The 17,654-nt window shown below is 50.1% G+C and overlaps 1 protein-coding gene across 1 annotated transcript in view; it reads right to left on the bottom strand.

Moving 5' to 3' along the window:
* DLGAP2 (DLG associated protein 2) overlaps positions 1-17,654 on the bottom strand; it is a 698,808-nt gene that overhangs the window by 403,742 nt on the left and 277,412 nt on the right. The window contains exon 2 of the mRNA XM_031669909.1: positions 845-877. Coding sequence (XP_031525769.1) covers positions 845-877 — 33 coding nt within the window. The remainder of the gene's footprint in view (positions 1-844; positions 878-17,654) is intronic.

Raw genomic sequence — 17,654 nt, 5'->3', positions numbered from 1 at the left:
CTGCGAGTGTACAGAAGCCTTTAACATTCAGCTCTCGGAGTCACTGGTTGGGATCATCTCACCTGTGGGAGCAGAGCTGGCCTGGGCTCTGACCCAAAGGCACACCCCTGGGGTTGGCAGTGTCCCGTGTTCCCCGAGGCTGACTCGTTTTCTAGCCAATTTGCCTCTTTCTGCTGAAAACAGACCTCGAAATCAAAGCTCCAGTTAATTCAGAGTCTCCATTAATAGGGGTCAAGCGTTTACCACATTTTCCTTATTCTTTCCAATTAGACCATCGAAAAATATTACATCAATGCTGGCTTTCACTAATTCCATTCCAAATAGTCAACAAATGACAGACTCAAGGGCCCCGCTTTGCCGCGTGTTTAAAACACATGAGACTTGTGCGGAAAGTGAAATAAGCAACACTGGTGAACATCACTCACGGCCAGCAAAGGCCCCACACGCTCTCAGGCTGAGCCACCGACAATCGGGAACGGTTTCCCAGATCCGACTCAGCCAAGGCTCACTGGCACCTTGGGTTCATGCACTTAAAGCCAATAAGTCTATCTGCCTCTGTTACCTTGCAGAGACTGATGGAAATTTATCAATCCAGAACAAAAAAAAAATAAAGACAATATTGCAATTTGATGGTAAAGCCAGTTCTTCAGAGATGAGCGGCTCAGTCCTAACGCTCACCCTGCACTTTGCTTCCATTATTTGATTCACGTTCATATCAAACAGCACACAGAAAGGGTCCTCAGTGTTCAAGGTTCTCAACATGTTTCATGGCAGATTGTCACCAGCCACACACCTGTGAGCCGCGCGGCCCCCGCCCACCCCAGGCAGCATGTCAGATACTCACCTTCCGGCTCCCCGCAGAGCGTGCACTGCGACTCTGAAACAGAGACAGAGAGAAGCGGTTACACCCAGAGGGTCTCAACCATGCAGTTAAAGATTCAACAGCAGCAACAACAAAAGTACAACTTTGAGATGATGCCACTCGACCACCAGAGCCGGTGGACCCTCCGTAAACAAAGCCAGCTCTGACCTTGCACGCCAGCAACTTTTATTTCAAAAGCTACCCTTGGCAAATGTTTTACAGATTACATTTTTACTTTTGAGAATTAAAAAAAACATTTTTTTTTAAGTTCTGGGAGACATGTGCAGAACATGCAGGTTTGTTACACAGGTATACATGTGCCACGGTGGTTTGCTGCACCCATCAACCCGTCATCTAGGTTTTAAGCCCCGCATGCAATACATTATTTGTTCTAATGCTCTCCCTCCCCACTCGCCACCCCTCCCCACCCCCCAACAGGCCCTGGTGTGTGATGTTCCCCTCTGTGTCCATGTGTTCTCACTGTTCAACTCCCACTTACGTGTGAGAACATGTGGTGTTTGGTAATAACAACCTCTCTGTCATATGCACACAGCAAATATAGTTTTTTAACTGTATATGGCTGAACACAAATTACTTAGATGAAACAAGAATGGTATATTTTATCCCAGTTGCAATATTGAAACCTTGACTTTGGCTACAGCTCCGTTACATCTCCTTTCAGGCACAAGTTATGAGCAAATGTGTACTATCTTTCAGGAGAACACTGAAATCCATGGGTATGGACTGAGTCCCCCGTACGTAGGTCCCTGAGTGACCATGAACTTGGCTCTGTCTGCAGAACAGGCACAGACACTTTGGGAGCATTTACAGCTGATCCTCACACAAGGAAGCTGTAGCAAGTGCACAGAAACACAAGTGCAAGATCTTCGTGGGAAAGAATTCAGCCTTGGGGGCCGGGTGGGCCCGGGTTCAAAGCCAGCTTCCATCCACTTTCCTGAGAACATGCGGGCAGGTGACCTAACCCCCAGCCCTGAACTAGTGTCGAGGACCCTGAGCCCACAAGGGTGGGAGGGGAATGAGCAGGTGTGTCAGATATTAAGGCTGCAGGGACAGCGCTGGCCTGCACAGGCCCTCAGAAAGACACTGGCTCCTCTGCACCAGCCACAGAGGCACACACTCTGCCATCCCATGTGACAGCCCAGGGCCCATAGAGGAGACACCACGTGATGCCATCTGGCCTGAGCCTCGAAGGACAAGCAGGATTTTAAATAGGAATCTGGGGAGGGAGCACAGACGTCCCAGGAAGGGCATGGACAAGGTGGACAGGCAGGGGACAGGCAGGGGACAGCAGCAGCATCTGCCCAGAGGGATGGGGCGGGGTGGGGGGCAGGCAGGGAGGTGAGCGGAGGGCGTTCGGGCGGGAGCGGAACATTGAAAAGGGAGTTGAGGTGTTGTTCAAAATAAAAATTAGGAGGCAACAAGGGATTTTAAGGCAGAGCCTCACAGGCTTTCATGGTTCCTCTGGAAGGTGACCTTGGTGGCTGGGCGGGGCGGGGACAGAGCCCACGCGGGGCCCGCGTGTTTGTGGCCGGTCGGGCTCTGTGGGCGAGTGGGAGAGGGTTCTGGTGGAAAGGAAAGAACATGAATCGTCCTTTAAAACTGTGACTGAGCTCTACTGAGCTCTCACGACTTCGGGGAGACAGAGCCACACACCTCGGGGTGGACACTTCTGACTGCACCTGCCTTCACGGGCACCGGTGGAGGGGAGGGGAGAGAAGACGTCGGGGCCGCAGGGCAGAACCTGAAGGAGCAGCCCTCGGATGCAGGAGCCCTGGGCCCAGGGCCACACTGCTCCGCAAGAGAGGAATGGGACAGGCCATGGTCCATGCACGGGGCCACCTCCGTCCCAGCCACCACCATCTGCAAAGCCTGTGGAGGGAGGCAGGGCTCCTGTCACCGAGGGGACATGGGGCAGCCAGCTCAGGCTCAGGCCATCCCATCATTGCCGTCACTGAAGCAGACCCTCAGGTTTAGTTAACCTGGAAATGCAGGCACCACCCCTTCACAAATTCTGCAGAAAGTGGGAAGCAGAGGCCTCTTGCTGGGGAACAGAGGGCCCACAGTCAGTTTCCCCTCAGTCTCCAAGGTGAGACTCTCCATGCTGGCATCTGACTGCAGGAGGCACGGGCACGACTGTGTCCCTGTGCACACACACAGTGCCCGGGCAGGAGACGACACACACAGCACCCGGACAGGAGAGGTAGGACCAGAGGCCCGGACAGTGAGGCCCATGGAGGAAAAGTCAGGAGCGGGCTTTGCGGGAATGCGGTGAACCGCATGGGCCAGGGAAGCTAAAATCCAAAAGTCAAAACTCTGCACACTCACTCGGCCCCCGAAGCCCAAAAGGGATTTTTCATCTCGTCCTGAGAAGAGCTAAGGCAGGAGGCTCCCGGGAAGGACGCCACTGAGTCATGCAGACAAAAAACTGCTTTAAATAAGAGCACGAGGCCCTGAAAGTCTATTTTAGAGTCAAGATGCGAGAAGCCATCTTAAGCCATAGATCGCTTTATTTTCCCCAAACAAAAAGTCAATGCTGCCAATTATCGCCCCCCACGGTACGTTCATGAGAGCCACTCCCAAACTAGAGGCTCCGAGGAGGCCCACGACATCGGAGCCCACTTCATCTTATCTAATCAAGATGTTCCTAAATGTGACCACCGAGACCTTGGCAGGACACTCAGGAACACGGAGTGAACACAGGTGTCAGGAACTGTGGGATCCACTCCGGCCTCCCACGTGGAGGAGACCACGAGGCCTCGATGGACCCATCAGAGGCCACACGATGGGGGCAGAGCGGACTCCCGGATGTGCCCCGGCTTCCCCCAGAGCAGGGCAGACGCTGGCTTCACCATGGTGCCTGTAGGAGGCACTGATCTCAGGGAAGGGAGAGGCCGACTGAGACCCGCAAGGCTGGGATCTGTGACCAGCCCTCAGCGCGGAGCCTGCAGGCACACCAGGTTCAAATCGGCCCCCCTGGCCATGGCTGTCCGCACCCCATGCCCCCAGGAGGGACTGGAAGCCTCATGGGCGGCTCACTCGGATGTGGATCACAACGGTGGTTCCGCACCTCTTGTCCAACGCGAACCAAAATGTGCGTCGAAACTGACCACAGCTTCAAGGCTTTCCCCAGAGTTCATCTTCGTCACAGGTCACGTATGTTTAAAATCACCCAGCAAGCTGAACACACAGCAAGTTACTAACAGCAGCATGGACCCTTTCAATGAATTCTTCCCCAAGGAACACCCATTAAAAAAATATTCACAATGTAGAGAATTAACCTCGATACACTGTGGATCCATCATCATTAGTGCTGAGTCTCATTTAAATTAGGAGAAGCCTGCACTGATCTGTGCTAATTGACACAGATGGAGAAACCTGCCTGATGGTTTTGTGTAGGTGAACCCGTACCTGCACCACGTGCGGCCCGGTGAGAACTGGCTCCTTCCCCAAGCTCCAGACGTGAACAGCAAAAGCCCAGCCCAGTGTTTTCTGACACAAGGTGTCTTGTGTTAATCTCCTAGAAAAGAGGAAACTGCAGCATCTCCTGTGCAAATTCATAGAGCAAGTTATCTACGGAGGCCACTGTAAATGTATGCACATATTTTTGGAGAGGCAGCTTTGAGGTCTGGGAAGCCGAGCACACACTCTCTCTGGCTTCTGCACGGAGTCGGTCTCCGCAGTAACCACCTTCCCTCCTCACACCAGCCCGCGGAGGGGAGCGCAGCAGCAGCCGAAGGAGCCGGGAGATAAAGGAGCCCCCGCAGCTCTCCTGGAGCCCCGGGAAGAAACGGCAGGCACAGGAACCGCTCAGCTGCTGCAGCCGTGCGTGGTGGACACAGCCCGGGCCCTTGGCCAGAGCTCCTCAGGGCGAGGCCGAGCTCAGCATTGCTGGGGACGGGTCCTGCTTTCCTGAGGCTGGTTCTAACTCACCCATGAATGCAAAGAGCGTCTGTGCTCCTTCTATAGGAAGCCATGCGTGGACAGGCCCACGCGTGGGCGGCGTTTGCCGTGGGCCGTGCAGCACAGGCTGCGGAGGGACAGCGGGATGAGGGCTGGCGCTGGGAGGCCTGGTGCCGGGAGGCCCGTGGGGGTGCCTAGATGTGAGGCCCAGCACCAGGCTGCTGTGACAATTGCATTAATTTGCTGCCTCCCCCGTCCTCTGTCCTCCTCTGCCTCCCTCCAGCTGCGACAGTGACTAACAGACAGGGAGAGAAAACCGCCAACGTCTTTCCTCTTCCAAGGCTCCAAGCACATGGCAGGATCCTCTGCTGTGCTCATCAAGAAAGGCTCCATGTCAGCAGCCACCTGGAGGCACCGTGTCCAGCCACGCGTCAACAGGAGCTCTAGACAACAGCAGGTCTGCCAGGCCGCCACGGCCACTGCCCAGCCATGGCACCCGGCGGCCTCGCTAGCACTTCTCACATAGCAGAGAGCACGAAATGATGACCCTTAGTCAAGATTATGTGAATAGCCACTCACGCATGCAAGCACTTGACAGAACACAACCGTGTGACACCATGACCCAGGGCGTGACTGTGAGACAACATACACACCACGTGACAACACCACAGTGTGACATGACATGACTGTGACTCTGTGACCCAGGACAACACGCACACCACGTGACAACACCACAGTGTGACATGACATGACTGTGACACCATGACCCAGGGCGTGACTGTGAGACAACACACACACCACGTGACAACACCACAGTGTGACACGACATGACTGTGACTCTGTGACCCAGGACAACACAACACACCACATGACAACACCACAGTGTGACAAGTGTGACATGACTGTGACACCCAGGACAACATGACTGTGAGAAAACACAACAGGCCCACGTGACAACACAACCGTGTGACCACACAATACTATGACATGGCTATAGGACACATGACCCTAAGACAACATGATGTAAGAATATGCAACATGCCTACAGGACACAGCCGTGCGACGTGTGATAATGTGACGTGACGATGGGACACCACAACCCTAGGACAAGATGACAACGTGACTGCATGACAACCTGGCCACACAGCTGTATGACATGAGGACGTGTCTCCACGATCACATGACTGTGTTCCAACATGACCTGACACAGAGGCCAAAAACCCCACTCATCATCAACTGAGTGATGCTTAAATGACAATTCAGCCAGGCCCCGTGGCTTGTGCCTGTAATCCCAGCACTCTGGGAGGTCCAAGTGGGATCACTTAGGCCTGGGAATCTGAGGCTGCAGTGAGCCAAAATACACCAGTGCACTCCAGCCTGGGGGACAAAGAGAGACCTTGTCTCAAAAATAAATAAATAAATAAATACAGATAATTTGTGGATGCTATGGAATCTTCTCTGCTCAAATGGAAAAGTACCAAACATGAAAAAACAGAAAGAGCAAAAGGTAAAACATTATCTATTTTTATTTTTGGATGTGTATTCTTTAATACTAACTTAATATTCACAGAAAACCTACTTTGTGTCAGGTACTACGCTAGGAGATAGTCATTGATAATATTCTAATAACAATAGTCATGTATATTTATAAATGCTAAGTAAAAGCCCAGAATGACAGTAGATTTTTAGAAGTTATTTCTCAGGGAGAAATTGTGGTAACAATATTGCTGGTTCCATGGGTTAGGGAAGGGAGACAAGAATACAGAGTAACATTCTTGTGAACATGGGTTAACTTCTAATTTGAAAACCAATGTTTAAACTGCAAATAGTTGATGTATAAAGAAAAAATACCTGTAGCACAAAGCCAACCCCTAAATATTCACCCAGATTTCACGACTGCGCAACGCACCCACGTCACACAACTGTGCTTGTATCCCTTAAATTTGTACAAATGAAGGCAACACAACAAAGCCGCCTGCTGGCACGTTTCTCAGAGCGTCGTCCCGTCGTTACTGACGCCTGACTGTAATCAGGAAGCACGTTGACATAAGTATGCTCCAATGTTAATTAATAAATCGTGTGTAGGATAGTTCCTTCAATTACATGTGCATTCAAATTCAATTCTCTTTCAATTTTTTTTTAATGAAGTGAAAAAACGTGCAGTGACTGGCTTTAATACAGCAACGAACCTTAGGGAACGACCGTGAAAGTCAGATGCACAGACAGGGAGGGAACACGTCTTCTCTTTGCCTGAAGCTATTGCTTCTGGTCCGAGATAACTACCTGCTCAGGACCCTCATGTGAGCACAACCAAGCTCTCATGGCCAGACGGACGCACGGGTGCTCAGCTATCCTCAGAGGAGGCATTCATTCACTCCCTTCTTCCTTCAACGAACATGACCGAACATCTACCACGGTCCTAGTGTTGCTCCACGTGCTGGGGGCCGCCTGCGATCAACACAGGATGTCTCCGGCTCCCAGAGCTTTCATTCTGGAGTCCCTGACGCCTGCAGCTGTGGCAGGAGGAAGTGCACGGTGTGCAGACCCAGCGCTTGAGCTGCTCTGGAGACAAACTGAGCTCACGGCTCAGCCTCTCTGCTAGCCACTGTCACATCCTGACATGCCATATCTGACTTTGGGATGTTTCCGAGGCAGCAGATTTATCTTCAGAGTAAGCTTAGCCTAAGAAAGACGGCCGGGCGCGGTGGCTCACGCCTGTAATCCCAGCACTTTGGGAGGCCGAGGCAGGCAGATCTCAAGGTCACAAGTTCGAGACCAGCCTGGCCAATACGGTGAAACCCCATCTCTACTAAAAAGACAAAAATTAGCTGGGCGTGGCAGCGTGCATCTGTAGTCCCAGCTACTTGGGACGTGAGGCAAAAGAATCACTTGAACCCGGGAGGCAGAGGTTGCAGTGAGCCGAGATCGCGCCACTGCACTCCAGCCTGGGTGACAGAGCAAGACTGTCTCAAAAAAAAAAAGAAAATAAAGTTAAATAACTTTTTTAAAACCTCTAAGGAAAAACAAGGTCTCGGTATTATTCAACCCACACATGTGCTCACTGCCTAACGGATGTGCACCCAGGGTTAACAACTAGCTAAAAAGTAAATGGCCCACCCTGGATAACCAATAGTTTATTCTGATATCCGTTTAATCTATGAAACTCAATGCTGCTCATGACTCCAGTCTTACCAACTCCACGACCGCTGTGTGTGAATCATCAGCTTGTTTACGTCTTTCATTCGGTTCAGGAAAAGGATGCCCAAAGAAAGGAAGTGATTCGCCTCTGGTCAGCCATTCAGTCATATAAGGAATTATTCTAGTTTCGTTTTTAACAATTTCCAAAATATTTCATCAAGCAGAAGATTGTTCGGTGCAGTCTCTTTCCAGCTTTTTATGTGCACGTGAGAAATACGTAAGAGCAGAGGAATAGACGAAAGTCGTGTTTAGGCCTCAGTAGTTACAAAACGCCTGAAGAGACGACGTCAGGAACTCGATGGGCGGCACACGGCTGGCAAACTCCACTCATGGGCAAACGAGGGGCCCGAGACACTCGCTCACGCAGGCTGAGACTTCCCGGAGGATGCACAGGCAGGCCCAGTGGCCCATTTCCGAGTCTGCCATTCTGCTCCTGAAATGCACTCCCAACGCTGAGTTCTGAGCCTGTGGAGTTCTTGCCATTCTCTTTCCTCCAGCAACAAAGCAGGCAAGGGCAGGGCGGTGCTTTCTCATTAATCCGCCACCCTCCTGGGGCGGCGCGCAGGACGCTCGTGTTCAACTCCATTTCCAGTGTTCTCAGCCTCTGTCCCAGCTGAGTCTCTTCAATGCCACAGCAGCAAAAAGGGCCTCTCTCCTCAACACGGACGTCCCCGGGGTCCTGCTCTCGCACTGTGGCTGAGCTCAGCCTTCACGGCTCTCTGGGAAATTCATCCGACGTCAAGGTTTTCACCTCCACTTATTTATGCCAAAGGTGTCCTCAAGCTTCAGAGGCACAGAGCCAAATACCCGGTGACTGCGTGCGGGTCCCGCCTCCATCACTCCAAATACCCGGTGACTGCGTGCGGGTCCCGCCTCCATCACTCCACTGAAGACATCTCTTCCCCCCGTCCGGACCCAGAAGCCTCCTCCATTCACCTTTCTCCACACAGTCAACCTCATCGTCCACTTCCACCTTCGGGGCATCCGCCACTCCCTCTCTGCTATGCCCAGCCCTCCTGAGCTCGGCTGTTACCCAGGCTGGCACTGCCTCCCCCACAGATCCCAAAGGTCTTCCCGGCCACCGACGTGGGCCATCACTCCCACGCCGATCTCAAAGGTCTTCCCGGCCACCAACGTGGGCCATCACTCCCATAGAGATCTCAAAGGTCTTCCCGGCCACCAACGTGGGCCATCACTCCCACGCCGATCTCAAAGGTCTGGCCGGCCACCAACGTGGGCCATGAGACTCACACAAGCGTCTGCACCGGCATCAGGGCACGTGCCTTGTGTGGCGATGCCACACACATCCCCAGTGGTTCATGCTCAACCTCCAGGAGTCCTTCAAGTACAAATCCTTCCAATTCCATCTCCACTGTGTGAAAGCAGATGCAACGGTCTTCACTAAACTTGGGTGGTAGGTTTAGGATTTCCTAGTAGTATCTTAAGCATTGTGCATCTCAATAAAAACACAGTATTTAATTTTTCAACCTGATGCAGAAGAGCACGATGAATTCCCAAATCCAAGGGCTCTGTGCTGCTCCCCTCAGGGACAGGAGGCTGAGGAGACACACTGAGGAGAAGGCCCCTGTGCTCTCAGCAGCCGCGGATGGCAGGAGGCCCTGGTGGAGGGAAAGATGCCCAGCGGGAGATGGGTAAGCAGCTAGGACCTCCAAAAGCACCATGGCTTTAAACTCACATTCCTGCATAGAACTGTGAATAGTGGGAAATTCGTTTATATATGTCCAGACCGACTGCAAGTTTCTACAAGTCTACTATTTTATGGCTACGTTCTCGCCTTAATTTATTACTTTTGTCTGGACCAATTGCCCACATCTTGAATATTAAATTGAACAAGTGCTATGGAGTAATTACAAAGCATTCAGAAGATACCTACGGGAGTCCTATTCATGCATATCTAAGATATTTAGAAAGCAAATGGCTTCATTTGAATTAAAAGGTAGACACTGATAGTACATAAAGAGCAGGAACAATTATCAACGTGAAATTTGGGTGTGGAAGTGGAAAGAGTTCTTCCTCAACAGATGCATTTCCTGAACGTTGAGGCCTTCCCTGCTTGTCAGGCACAGGAGGCCACCCACGCTCGGAGCTCAACCACACCAGGGTCCCGTGCGCCTCGGGGTCTCCATGTGTGCCACTGTGCACAAAGTATGTCTGCCTCTGCCCTTTTTTTTTTTTTTTTTCCTGGAAAACTACTCTTCATTGCTTTTTTAAAAGTGATTTATTCCTAACAGCTTTATTCAGATATCATCCACACGCCATCTGATTCTCGCACTGGAAGTGCACAGCTCAATAGCATACTCGCAGAGCTGTGCAGCCATCCTCACAATCAATCGCAGAACACTCGTCACTCCAAAAATAAACCCAGGCCCTTCGGCAGCCAGCCCTCATTTCCATGCCCCCAGCCCCAGGCTACCAGTAATCTACTTTCTGTATAGATTTGCCTGTTCTGAACACTGCGTCTAAATGGAATCCTATCCGTGGTTTTCATGACCGGCTTCTTTCACTTAGAAAACGTTTCTGAGGTTCGTCTGTGCCGTAGCACGCATCAGTGCTTCATTCCTTTATTGCTAGAGAAGATTCCATTGCACGGATGGACCACAGCGTATTTGTCCACCCCTCCGTGTCCGGATACTTGACCTGGGCTGTTTCTCTTTGAGTACCATGAATAATGCCTCTCTAAGCAATCAGGTACGAGTGTTTTTAGTGGACATATGTTTCATTTCTCTTGGGTATGTACCAAGAAATGGGATTTCCGGTCACACGGTGACTCTATGTTTAAACTTATGAGGAAATACCAGGTGGTTTTCCAAAGTGGCTGCACGATTTTCTATTCCCAACAGTCATGGACGAAGGTTCCAATTGCTCCAGGATCTTGCCGGCCCTTGTGATTGTCCGTCTCTGCCATTACGGCCATCCTAACGGGTGGGCGATGGTGTCTCGCTGTATTTTGATTTGCATTTCCCGGCTGGCCAAGGACGTCCAGTGTCTTCTCACACCTTCTCTGGGGGAACTGCCTGTTCACGCCCTCTGCCCATCCCTTTCTCGGCTTCGTTGTCTTTTGATGTGTTGTAGGAGTTCTTCTAAATATAAGCCTTTTTACACATACGCTTTGCAAACATTTTACCTCATGACGTGACTTTTCTTATTTTATTGATGGTAACGTCTGAAACACACAAAAACTTTATTTTGTTAAAGCTCGATTGGTTTATATTTTTTCTTTTGTAGCTTGTGCTTTGTACTTTGGGGGTCATCTCTGGGAAACCACTGCTTAATCTAAGGTCACAAAGATGCAAGTCCATGTTGTTTTATAATTTTATCTCTTGCCTTTAGGCCTTTGACCCATTTTGAGTTAGTGTTGTGTAGGGAGCGGGTGGGGCTGAATTTGGCGTGTCTGCCCGTGGGTGCCCAGTTGCCCCAGTGCCATTTGTAGAAATCCTACTCATTCTTTAGATTTGTTGTAAATATTGGCCCTTTGGGGAGGCAGCCTCAATCCCTCCATTGTGAACTAATCGTCCCTTCCTCTGTTTCTACGGCACCTCCTTTACAAAACTTTAATCTCATTATATTTTGCCTTCCTCCTCAGGAGCTCATACCTCTGTATTCACACAGCCTTCAACGCATGGGCTCAGTCAATAGCGTGCGCTTTCGAGAAAAAATGGTCTATTTATTAAGCACCTCCACAGTGGGACAGAGCCTATGCCGGGCACTAGGGTGCAAAACGAAGTTGTCCAGAAAGGAGACAGGTATGTGCACCTACACATGAACTCTAACTGCATCGCACTCAGAGGCATCGAAGAGCCTCTGGCATGCACAGGAGCCCGCACCTGGGAGCATCTGACACCGTCCCTACGGTGCAGTGTGGAGGCTGGAAGCTGGAAGGTAGACCAGGTCACACAGCAGGGACTTGCTCAGTTTCTTTAACAAGAGAACAGATGCTGAGGCACTGGACTTAATCATGTGGAGAGTGAGGTTACTCGGGGGCCTAAAGAAAGGGAGTTAGATAAGTAAATGTGGACTCAGGAAGGTTTCTCTGGTGGCAGGGTAGGTGGCCCACCTGAGAGAGGAGACAGCAGAGATGAGATGCTCTGTTACTCAGGACTTGAGGAGGATCGGGGCGTGACCGAGGCAGTGGTGTGGGCATCGGCAGGCTCCAGCCCCACTGAGTATGGGACGTGGGAACCACACGCCAGAGTTGGTTTTCTGAATCCTCTTTAGGGAAGAGGGGTCCAAACAAAATAATGTGAGGAAACCAGAACCTAAAGGATTTTGTAATTTATCATGAGTGAGAAGAAAAAATAAGAGGAAACTAGAATAACATGAAATGACAACAGAACATAAATAATGCAATGGCCAAGTTCAGAACATCTCTCCGCGGGGCCAAGTTCAGAACACCTGGCCTCAGATGGTAGAGGGTGCAGTCCAGGCAGCTACGCAAGAGGAACGACGTTGCTCACAAGTGTCTGGGTTTGTAGGTGTGTGCACGTGTGCCTGGGAGCTTTACGGAGGTGCCAAGACCTCGCAGAGCAGAGCTGCACCAGCTCCCGCCTCAGCTCTGCACGGCGCCAGCCCCTTCCCTCGAGGAGCCAAGCAAACCCCAGGGCAGGTGCCTGCAGGAGCTCTGAAGGCCAGGCAGGTCCTCACTCTCCTTGTGTGTCCACTTAACGTGAGCTGCACGAGCACACCCTGCCCTGCCCATGCAGTGCTCACGGTGACCTCCCACAAAGGACAACTGTTCAAGCAGTCAGGCAACAAAGTAAGGCAACATGGGGACGTGAAAACAAAGGAGAGAGCTCGCAAGTTTGCCTGGGGAAAAGATTCAGGAATGGCTCTCCAGAGAAGACGACGCTTGGGATGATATTTGAGGCATCAGAGAAGGTTCTGTCCCTCCATCCATCCATCAATCCATCCACTATCTATCCATCTGTCCATCCATCCATCAATCTATCCATCCACCTGTCCATCTGACCATCCATCCATCCATCCATCCATCCATTGGTCTGTCCATTCATCCATCCATCCATCCACCTGTCTGTCCGTCCATCCATCCGTCCATCCATCCATCCATCCATCTGACCGTCTGTCCACCCGTCTGTCCGTCTGTCCATCCATCCATCCACCCACCCACTCACTGTGGGCCCCTTACCATTAAGGAGGAGAGGGCATGTGAATCAGGGAATCCCAAGAACAAACACACAAGGTCAACGGCAACAAGTGCCACAAAGGAGTGGTGCAGAAGGCTCATGCAAGGGTGGGCCACGTTCTGCATCGGGGGAGCTTCCTTGGGGAAATGTACCTGAGCAGGATTCAAGAGGAAGCAGGCTGGGTGGGCGCAGCATTCCAGAGATGGGACATTTCATCAGAAACAAGGGAACAAGGTTCGTGGCCAGGAAAGAACAGACAGGCCAAGCCCTTTGCTGCTGACCCCTGGCTGATGACGCGGGGCCCTGCCCATTCATGGCCTTTCTAGCCATGAGCAGGTAATGGCATAGCTCCCCCAAATTCTCCAGTGCCCCACCCCCGCCCCATCACCTGCATCCTCTCATGTCTCTGACAACCAACCCCTCTCCCCACGACCTTCCACAAACACACCAGGCCTCTCTCAGGCCCTCAGTTCCCGGAGCTCTGCCAACAAACTGGATAAACTAATTAGTGTCTTCGTGTTAATTAATGTTCTGTTGTTTATATAAGCTATGGGATTTCTGTTCCTGCCGTGGTCCCTTTAGGTAGGTTTAGCTACAAACAAATTAAATCCCATTACACCAAATTATACTGGAATATATGCCAATCATCAAAGCACGTCTACCTGCATGCCATTCCCAGAGTTCCCTCAGAGACCGCCTCGTGCCATAAAGGAATGTTTAAGTAGAGGGAGTGCTCATCATTCATGTACCTTGTCATATTAAAACTTCAAGAACATTTATTAGAAAAGTCATTTTAACAGTGTGACGACTACATTTTTCTCTACAATACCAAGTTGTGAAAATTAACTCATCAGATTTAAGAGTGTCAGTGCCTCTGAACTTTAAACAAGACCAACCTGAAGGTTTCCAGAATTTATGAGGTTTTTTTTTCACCACTTACATATGTTTTGCTGGTTAAAATCTAAACCATACACTCGCCCTGAAAAATTAAAATTATACAGTTAATTCAAGTCATTTCCACGACTTATAATGGAGTATTTTACAAATGCTTAAGCCCAGTGTGGAGTGAGAAGTCTCTAGAAGCTGACTGGCTCCCCCAGGAGAGAACTGGATGAAACGGCCCCACAGGAAACATGTTCCACTTCCTCTGTAGGGTTACTGCCCCTACAGGCCTCGAGAGTGACGGCAACGACGTCAAGGAAGAAATAAATACTGCCTCAGGTGTGAGAGCTCCAGACACAGCACTGTGTGAGAGAACTACACACGGCGCCATGTGAGAGGGAACCAGACACGGGCCATGGGAGAGGGAACCAGACATGGCGCATTGTGAGAGGGAACCATGACGTGGGCCATGAGAGGGAACCAGACATGGCGCGCCTTGTGGTGAGGGGAAAACCTGTGATGGCGGGCGCTCGCAAGAGAGGGAACCAGACACGGGCCGTGGGAGAGGGAACCAGACACGCGCCGTGGGAGAGGGAACTCCTAGACACGGCGCTGTGACAGTTAAGTGTTGATCAGTGCAGGTGTCACTCCTGATGTGACGCTGTGAACTCACTCACTTGAGGGCACATGAAAGGCCCCAGTTGCACAACGCAGAGGCAGCTTGATCCTAACCACCTGTGAGTTCCCAGAAAGGGTGTGACGTGCAACAGAATCACTGTCAGTCCAAAGTCAAGCTTGTGGGACATAATTTTAAGCCTTGTTCTCAATCTGTTCTGGAGATGGGATTATTTTAGTGGTTGTGTCACTGGTTACAGAAGTCCCAGCAGACACGTGCACCACCTATGACAACAGCCGCAGAGGACTTTCCCCTTCGGAGGCAGGACAAGAAAAGCCTTTTAAACTTAATTCCTTTTTATAGTAATAGGCTACAATGGTGAAGAACTTCTCTTTGACAATTTATCTCTTTAAAAAAGTTAGATGCTCATTTGGGCCTTTCAATAGTGCTGTTACCAGTCACCAACAGACCAGTCAACATGGAGCCCACCCAATGCAGGCCTACTGACCACCTGGTCAAACCCCATCCTAGGACACCTTAAGTCCTTTTGTGTCATTAATACCATTATAATTATTATCCTCCATACACATTTGTGTGACACTATCATGTGTAGAGGACAGTGGTTTAGCCTACGGATTGAAATATCTCTTTCCAATACTTCTATATTTAGGTACATTTTACATTTCCAAGTATGGAGTACAGCTTCCTGTGGGACCCTGATGTTCTAAATATTTATATCCCCTCGTATTGCCCAGAAAGTCAACTGACATGTGCTCAACACACTCTTAGGTACCAAGATCATGTATCAATAACTAAAAACACAAGCAAAGCTTAGCAAGTCTTGCCCATTAGACCCAGAGGTAGACAGCTCCGAGCCTGAGTTCCATCTTCACCCCTTGCTAGCATCAGGTCCCTTTGAGTGACCTCTGAAATCCTTCCAGGCCTCTCACATCACAGGGCTCCAGCTGCGGTCTATATCCCACCCTTCCCTGCACTCTGCAACTAGCCCCATTAGCCAACGATTCAGGCCCATGGTAGGCATGACATTTGCAATAATTACTAAGACAGACACACCCCTGCTCTCAGGGGGTTACAGCTGAGTCTTCTGCTATTGAATTAAGGGCTTCTTAGAGCACAGGCCAGGCCTGACTCATCTCTGTAAATACATCACATGGCAAATAGTCAGTGAAAGGTAGGGGAATGCATCCAGGACGCCCACACAAATGTTCACAGCAGCCTCATTCATCACAGCCAAGAGGCAGAAACAACTCAAATGTCCAACGACTGACAAACAGATAAATACAATGGGGTATATACAAACAACACAGTATTATTTGCTTGTTAGAAGCATGGAGGGGGTGTCTATGAGGCACTGGCACTGCTACCCCACAGATGAACCTTGAACACGTGGTGCTAAGTGGAGGAAGCCAGGCACAAAAGTCCACCGATGCCATATGGTTCTATTCCTATGAAATGTTCAGCATAGCAAGTTCATAGAGACAGGAAGTAGACTGGGGACTTCCTAGGGCTGGGCAGGGGGTGGACCTAGAATGGGAGCGGTTACTAATGAAGATAAAATATTCTAAAATTAGATTATGATGATGGCTGTGCAATTGTGCAAACGCACTAAAAACCACTGACTTGCACACTTCAAAAAGGTCAACCATGTGATACATTTACTACACTTCAACAAAGCTATTCAAAAAGGTAAACCACGTGATACATTTACTACACTTCAACAAAGCTATCCAAAAAGGTAAACCATGTGATACGTTCACTGCACTTCAACAAAGTTATTCAAAAAAGTTAGTGGATTAAATGAATGTGCGAATGAGTGAGTGGTTTCAGACAAGTTACTGAACATGCACCTTGTCTTGTGTTGAGAGGGAGAGTGTCTACAGAGATTTTGCAAGGATAAGTGAAATGTGTACATGAAAGCATCTTGTGGATTCCACGCTCAACAAATACAAACATCAGCCAACGTAAAGGATAAGTTGTCCCCACACAGCCATAGCCCGCATCACCACACTGAGCCTCAGCCCAGCACGGTGATGCAAGAGGAAAGGAGCTGACGTGAGGTTCGAGAGACAGGAGGCATCCTCCCCTCCCCACAGCCTGCACCTAACCCTGGTGGTCACTACCACGAGGGTGCTGGAGAAAGGGATGGGGTGGAGACCTGGAATGACCAGGACGAGGATCACTCATGTTGGCCCCAAAGAGCAGGCTCTTCACAGCCTGTGGGGCCAGAGGAAGACACCCCCATTCAGGGTCCAAACAGCAAAGCCAAGCCAGGAAAACCCACTCCTCAGCACTGGGCCAGCTCTTGCCGACTGATGACCCTGGCAGGTGTGCAGTGTGACGCTTTGTTCTCCAGCTGCCCTGATGGCTCAGCACCACCCAGTCACGAAGGGGACAGTGCTGGATGAGAGCTCCTCAAATAACCATCCCAGGCCCTTCTTTAAATTAAAGTTAAAAAGAAACTCAAAATATTGGTTCACTACTTGTTTGGTACTTTCAGATTCCCATAGCATTTTTTTTCTAGGGGGGGGGGGGCTTCTGTCATTTATAATTTTATTTTGAAAGATTTAAATTTTTTGATTTTTTCAACTTTTATTTTAGATTCAGGGGTACATGTGCAGGTTTGTTACCTGGGTCTATTGCAGGATGCTGAGATTCGGGGTATGACTGAACTTGTCACCCAGCTACTGAGTATAGTATCCAACAGTTTTCCAACACTTCCTCCCACCTTTCCTTCCTCCTCTAGTGGCCCCCAGGGTCTACTGTTGCCATCGTTATATCCATACTTCCAAATGAGAACGTTCGGTATTTGATTTTCTGTTCCTGTGTTAGTTCTCTTAGTAGAATGACCTTCTGCATCCACATTGCTGCAAAGAACATGATTTCATTCTTTTTATGGCTATGTAGTATCCCACGGTGTACAAAGACATTTTCTTTATCCAGTCCACCTGTGTTGCACACCTAGGCTGATTTCCTGTGTTTGCTATCGTGAGTA

Source organism: Papio anubis, chromosome 8 (assembly GCF_008728515.1).
Source record: "Papio anubis isolate 15944 chromosome 8, Panubis1.0, whole genome shotgun sequence".
Taxonomy (NCBI): domain Eukaryota; kingdom Metazoa; phylum Chordata; class Mammalia; order Primates; family Cercopithecidae; genus Papio; species Papio anubis.
This window is presented reverse-complemented; position numbering and strand designations above follow the sequence as displayed.